Here is a 7,157-nt window from a genome sequence, read left to right on the forward strand (position 1 = left end):
TTGTGTGTGTCACCGTAAGCAGCGTTGCTTTCCTGTTTCTATCTCTTTGCCCATTCAAATGCACTAAGCTGCCTTTCTAACCCTAACTGAAAGAAGACATATTAGAACGCACATAGCCAGAAAACCCAAGAAAATGGTCGCAGAGACGTGACCATCTGCCCCCAGCAAGCACCTCATCAATCTGAAGTTAACCAGGGATTTCTCCTTCGGAAGCAGCCCCCAGCCAATACAGCACCATGGATCGGTTCCGGATGATCTTCCAATACTTCCAGTCCAATTCTGAGTCGGTGATGAATGGGATCTGTGGGTTGCTAGCCCTGGCTAGCGTGAAGATATATACTTCCTTTGACTTTAACTGCCCCTGCCTGCCCAAGTACAACACGGCTTATGGTTTGGGAATCATGTTTCTGCCCCCCATGGCCCTCTTTCTCTGTGGTCTCATTCTCAACAGACAGACTCTGGTGATGCTGGAGGAGTGGAAAAGACCTACTGGGGGCAGAAAGAAGGATCTAGCCATCATCAGGTGAGGGATTCACCATTGTGAGTTGTTCTGTTCCCTTTGCCTCTCTTCCAGCCCTTTTGTTTGTTACATCTTTATCTCCCTGATACTTAGTTTTGTCCTAAACTCAGCTCCTTAGAAGTTCCCTCTTAAACATCTTGAACGCCAGCTGCTCATTAGTGAGCTCGGCACTGATGACTTACAACAGATTGTGTGAGTCCAGGAGCACAGCGATCCTATGAATACCTTCAAGGTAACCACAATATAAATGAAGGCAGAGAATATTTCTGAATCCCAGAGAAAGATAATACTGATATCTAGCTCTTATACAGCGCCTTTCAACAATAGAGCTCAAAGGGATTCACAGTCTTTAATGTATTTATACCATAAGCAGGAGTGGCCTGAAGCTAAGGAAGGCAATGTTTAGGCTACACAGTACATAATTTTCAGGTTTCAGAGTAGCAGCCCTGTTAGTCTGTATCCGCAAAAAGAACAGGAGTACTTGTGGCACCTTAGAGACTAACAAATTTGAGCATAAGCTTTTGTGGGCTACAGCCCACTTCATTGGATGCATAGAATGGAACATATAGTAAGAAGATATATATATATATATATATATATACACACACATACATACAGAGAACATGAAAAGGTGGAGTAAGAGGCTAATTAATTAAGATGAGCTATTATCAGCAGGGGAGAAAATCTTTTGTAGTGCTAATCAAGATGGCCCATTTAGACAGTTGACAAGAAGGTGTGAGGATACTTAACATAGGGAAATAGATTCAATATGTGTAATGACCCAGGCACTCCCAGTCTCTATTCAGACCCAAGTTAATGGGATCTAGTTTGCATATTAATTCAAGCTCAGCAGTTTCAGCTGGAGTTTGTTTTTGAAGCTTTTCCGTTGCAAAATTGCCACCTTTAAATCTGTTCCTGAGTGGCCAGAGAGGTTGAAGTGTTCTCCTACCGGTTTTTGAATGTTTTGATTCCTGATGTCAGATTTGTGTCCATTTATTCTTTTGCGTAGAGACTGTCTGGTTTGGCCAGTGTACGGGGGCATTGCTGGCACATGTAACACTCAGTAACAGGTTTAAAGGTGGCAATTTTGCAATTTTTAGATGCCATCCAATGTGCCAGGGGGTGCTCACTGCTCAACCCCCTGCTCTGCCCCAGGTCCTGCCACCACTCCACCCCTTCTTCCAAGCTTCCTCCCCCCACCCAACCAGAGCCTCCTGCACACTGCAAAACAGCTGATTGTGGTGGGCAGGAGGCGCTGGAGGCTGGAAGGGTGAAGCGGATGGTGGGCTGCTGACGTATTACGGTGGCTCTTTGGCATGTTCATTGGTAAATTCTGGCTCCTTCCTAAGGGCTCAAGGCTGCAAATACTCCCTACAAGGCATAGTACTTTGCACTGTGAGCAATGTTCCCAACGACTTCTGTGGGACTAATCACAGCAGTAAGCATTTGCAGGATCAAGCAAAGAAACAGACAAGCAAAGACAATATTTTCTGTAGTCTTTACAGAAAGTAAAGACAACAGAAAATGGGTGTGGGGGTGTTCTTGGGGGAAGTTACAGCAAGACAATTCAGTGGTCATTTCGATTCACTGTGCATGGTTTTTCATTGTTGTTGTTTAAATGTTTAGAGTGTGTTTATAAACGAAAGCAAGAATGATTGAAGTAATTTTTTTGTGGGGGGGTTGATGTGATGGAGACAAGGAAGGGGTGAAAGAGCAGGGGTGATATTTTGGGGTGGGGCTGAATTTGGAGGGGAGAGAAAGAGGGAAGAAAGGAGGGAAAGGAAGGGAGGAAAGGGAGTTGGCAGAGAATCATGCACAGACTATGCAAGAGAATCGTTAATCAGGCACAGTCCTTGTTTGTTTCTTGAGGAAACCTTAAATAACAGATCCTTGCAGCACCCACAAATGGTCTTAATACTTTGGTCAGTATGCGAAGAGCATTTAGGCAGTGGAATAGATTCCCAAGGAAGGCACCAAGACAACATCATTGCAGAGATTCAAGAACAGAGAAGGCATTAGCTGGAAAAATGCTGGCAAAAGCCAGGCCAAGTTAAATGGTATTCCCTGGGCAATGCTATCGCTGCCTGTGCCAATCCAGTTCTGTGAATAAGTAGAAGGCTTCATCTCCAGGGACATCAGGTTGACACCGGTTCACACTTCCCTCTCCTGCACACAGGTACATGTGCTCCTCCATCATGCAGCGAGCCATGATTGCTCCCATCATCTGGATCATAGTCACCCTCCTCGATGGGAAATGCTTCGTCTGTGCTTTCAGTGGCTCCATCGACCCTGAAAAGTTTGTGGGGTTTGCCAACGTCACCCCTACCCAGACGCAGCTCTTGCTCTCCAAAGTGCCCTGCAAAGATGACGAGCTCATGAAGAACAACCCTGCCCGGAAGGCGGTCTCCAGATACCTGAAATGCTGGTCACAAGTAAGTCAGAGGTTTTTCTGGGAGCCTTTCAAAGGGTCTGTAGAACAGCTCTAACAACCACGAGCCTGCTCCTACTCCTCTGGAGTCAGGGAGAGTTTTGACATTGACTAAAGTGGGAGCCAGACTGAGCTCCATTTCTCTGACATTCAGAAATATCATCTTTATGATAATTTCTGCAGGAGTCCCCCATGTCAGGTAATAGAACAAAGAATAGGCACCTAGATTCTGGGGGGCATTGGTGATTTAGAAATGTACATGATAAAAATGAGGATGCTGGTACCAAAAATAGTGATATGCTCTTCTTCTAAAGCCCTTTTCAGAATCAAGGAGGTTAAAACTCTTTTACAAACTTTAAATCTCACAACTCCCTTATGAGGAAAGAGGCCCAGAGAGGTGAAGTGACTTGCCCAAGGTCCATATAATGAGTCTATGGCAGAGCTAAGAACAGACCCAAGGAATCCTGTATGTTAGTCCCCTGCTCTATACACCGATCAGACATCAGGCTGGGGATTTGATGGAGTAAGGCTAGTGGAAAGCTAAGGGTTAATCAATTTATCTCAAAGGAAGTTACAGCTGGTTTAACTTTGAGCCTTTTCAGGAGTGTGTGTCATAGCTCCTTGCAAACTCTAGGCAATTCACTGATGACAGAGTTGACTTCTCCTAATTTCTGTGAACTCTTGGCGTCCAACTACCCCTTCAGATTTGTGCAAGAAACTCTCACTGAAGCTAGTGTGCATGGTAAATGTGCATCAGAGGGATAATCAGGTGCCTTAATTTTTTCCCCTGACATTCCATCCCATTACACACACACCCCCACCTGAGACTGTACACACACTGAAAATCGTCTATGCTTTAGGAGATTCTAGTGGTCACAGCAGATACCTGGCGACCCTGTAAAAGGTAGGCACAGTACCAGGTCTGCAGGGACTAACCTTGACAAAGGTCTGTCAGACCTGGCCTATGCCCACTCCCACCCCTTTCCAGCCCTTCCCTGATTAGGAACTCCAGCTGTGCTCAACTATAGATTAGCATGGGTGGATAAAATGTCCTATGTTCATTAGGCCATTCACAGGGCTCTAGAAGGGCTCAGCTTTCCCATGGAGTATAAACTCTTCGAGGTGTAGTTGCCTGGATTTTGTAGCTAGAATTGGGTTGCCAATTTTAGCTGGACATATTCCTGGCGATTTCATCACATGATATAATCTTTAATTAAAGATTAATCTTTAATTCTTGGAGACACCAGGACAATCCTGGAGGCTTGGCAACCGCAGGCTACAATCTGAACCAGAACCCAGACATCTTCCCATTTCCCCACTCCTGCTTAAAATCTCGGTTTGAGCTAAGGGTTATACAGGCAAACAGCAAGTATATTACACTAATGTCAGCGTCACTCCCGATGCCTCTCATTCTGCCTCAGTGCTTCTTTCCTTATTGCCCAGGCCCTTGGCTGGAGTGTTGTGTTGATCCTTATCATGGTAGCCTTCCTTGCCCGGTCGCTCAGACCCTGCTTCAACCAGGCTGCCTTCCTGCAGACGCACTACTGGAGCGACTACATTGACATCGAGCAAAAGATCTTCGACGAAACCTGCTGTGAGCACGCCCAGGACTTCGCCCACAAGTGCGTCCTCCACTTCTTTGAAAGCATGCAGGAGGAAATCAAACTGCGGCGTTTCAATGTGCCCGGGGAGGAAGCCGAGGGGGGAGAAGGGGAAGAAGATCACCTGCGGGGAATCACAGACCAGGAGCAGATGAACGAGCTCCTGAAATCATGGCACTACAGCAAGCCCCCCCTGGATGTGAGCCAGGCAAGCCAGCGGCAGCAGCCTGTGGGCAGGGAGAGACCGTCCATGCCCTGGGCGGATAGCTTGAGTAACAGGGGGAATGCACCGCAAAACGCCAAAACCTCCAGACAAACCGAGGTTTAAAAGGGGCCTTGTCACACCGGTAAGGCATCAAAATGCATCTTCCTTAAAAGTGAAGTAAGTCCCACGTAGCAACAGTGGAGGATGAGGAGACTGATAGACTAGACAGACCAGGGCTGGCCTTACCATGAGGCAAACTGAGGCGGCCACCTCAGGTGCCAGACTGTTGGGGGGCACCTCTAGGACCCTGAGTTTCAAAGTTTTGGCCCAAGTGAGAGGACATGGGGGCGTCATTTGAGCTCCCCGCGCAGGTGCCAAAATGTTGCGGGCCGGCCCTGAGATAGACATGCACAAGTGTGTAAACTGGCCCAAGCTTGGAACCTTGCAACCCAAAAGGCAAATGTTTCTGTATGTTATGAGCAAGAGAAGACAAGGTTAAAACGGAAATACTTTTGTAGCCTTATGGCAATGGCCTGTGTAGTCCATGATTCCTCGTGGAATCGGCTGGGGAACTCACCCCTTGCTGTAGAGCTGTACTCTACAGTACAAGCTTTTATAACCCATGCACACCCAGTGTGGTGCTCTGCCCCATCTCATGGTGGCTGGACCACATAAAGAGGTTGAGCCTGCTACACTGCTGGCTATTAGAGCTGAATCTTTCAGTTCAGGCAGTAAGATCCAGAGGTTCCAGGGTTGAACCCCTCTGCTGACTCACCCAGGGCCACTGTTTTACATTTTCATTGTAATAAAAAATTTCTAAGGCCTTATGGTTGTGGTGGGGAAAAAAGTTTCCAGATAAAAGTTTAACCAGTGTAGGAACAGGAGTCTGCAGACAGCCTGAAACAGCTTTGAGAGGTATGAGCTGCTCCCACATATGTCACTGGAGAGTGTTAACTTTCCTAATTAGGTGTTAAAAGTTAACAGGGCTGACACAGTTATTTCACTGCTCAGTTTTTGCCTAACCCCTAACGTCCTCTCACATTCCGAAAGCTCTTACTGCCCCCAAAGCCAGCTGCTAAACCCTCCAGTTTCCCTGCTCACAACCCACGTGTCTGCATTTTCAGTACAAAATATAACAGCAGCTTTTGAAAGTTAACAGTGATGGGTCAGCACAAAGCTAATCGGCCGTGATGTCAGACCAACATCACCGGTGTAACCGTACTGCCTGGGTTTATTCATTTTGAGAACAAACTCAAGAAAACCCTTCATCTCCATTTCGTAAGTGTATCCAGAGCTGCTAGAGTAACCAATGGCTTTGCCACAGAATTTAGACGCAGCATGCTGCTGAGAATGGAGTGATTTGCCGGCTGCAGAGTCCAGCAGGCACCACTCAAATGGGACTCTAGCTGCGTATTTGGATCCAGATTTCAAACACCACAAGATTTTGGGGATCATTGTAGGAGGGGGTTTGATTCAGGCCTATCTAACAGGAGCGCCACTAACAGGGACAGAATTAAGGTCATCTAAGTGCCTCAGTTGTGTATTTCCATAGCTACTTTCAACTATTTGGGATTCCTTAAAATTTAACCTTAATGCTGATTTCCCTGGATTTCTGATGTTAATAGCATTGTCAGGTTGTTTTAAGCCTTAAATTACTGATATTGACTTTCAACTTAATGCCAGTTTAACCAAGGTTTGTGTCCAGCACCGCTGTCTCCATCCCTTAAAGCATGAAACTGGAGAGTGACCTCCAACCGGGACTCAACGGGGGAAACAGGCCAGTCAGGGAGAAATCAGAACCTACCAACATCTTGTTACTAACTTAAAGATTAGAATGTAAAATGTACATCAACACAACTAATATACTCAGAGCACTGGCTGATGGTGCGGGGGCTTTGTCTCCTTTCCCTGGGGGAGGGGGCATACAGGCCAAATAATTCTGCCCCCCTCCACAGGTGAGTTACTACGGCTCCATAGCGACCACCCCCCAGCACATGAAAATATTCTGTCCCTAGACCTCTCCTCCCACACACCGCTCTCAAGAGCCCAGTTCTGCTCCAGTAGCTGCTACTTGCTCCACTTCTGTTCTCCCCTGGGTCCTTTACCCCACCTCCCATGCATTGGGGGGCAGGGTGGAGACATCTCTGGGGGCCAGCCTCTTCTCCATCATCCCTCACTTCCTTCCAGGCCTAGTGTTCTTCAGCTCCCCGTCAAAGGCCAGGGGCTCCGAGCAGGGACAGAGGCTGAACAGGAACCCCATCTCCCCAGTCTATTCCCCCTTGGGAGTCCCTAGCCCAGTGGTTCTCAAACTTTTGCATTGGTGACCCCTTTTACACACCAAACCCCTGAGTGCGACCCCCGCCCCCATAAATTAAAAACACATATTTTCATATTTAACTCTGT

The 7,157-nt window shown here is 47.0% G+C and overlaps 1 protein-coding gene across 1 annotated transcript; it reads left to right on the forward strand.

Moving 5' to 3' along the window:
* Positions 1-236: 236 nt before the first annotated feature.
* On the forward strand, positions 237-4,877 carry CALHM3 (calcium homeostasis modulator 3). The gene is made up of 3 exons (XM_073354793.1): positions 237-523; positions 2,697-2,952; positions 4,392-4,877. The coding sequence occupies exons 1-3, from the start codon at positions 237-239 to the stop codon at positions 4,875-4,877; spliced, it is 1,029 nt and encodes a 342-aa protein (XP_073210894.1).
* Positions 4,878-7,157: the final 2,280 nt, after the last annotated feature.

Source organism: Lepidochelys kempii, chromosome 7 (assembly GCF_965140265.1).
Source record: "Lepidochelys kempii isolate rLepKem1 chromosome 7, rLepKem1.hap2, whole genome shotgun sequence".
In the NCBI taxonomy this organism is placed as follows: domain Eukaryota; kingdom Metazoa; phylum Chordata; order Testudines; family Cheloniidae; genus Lepidochelys; species Lepidochelys kempii.

Coding starts and splice junctions, on each gene's coding strand:
- CALHM3 (XM_073354793.1), top strand. CDS start 237: ATGGATCGGTTCCGGATGATCTTCCAATACTTCCAGTCCAATTCTGAG. Junction 524..2,696: donor AAGGATCTAGCCATCATCAG/GTGAGGGATTCA, acceptor TCCTGCACACAG/GTACATGTGCTCCTCCATCA. Junction 2,953..4,391: donor ACCTGAAATGCTGGTCACAA/GTAAGTCAGAGG, acceptor CTTATTGCCCAG/GCCCTTGGCTGGAGTGTTGT.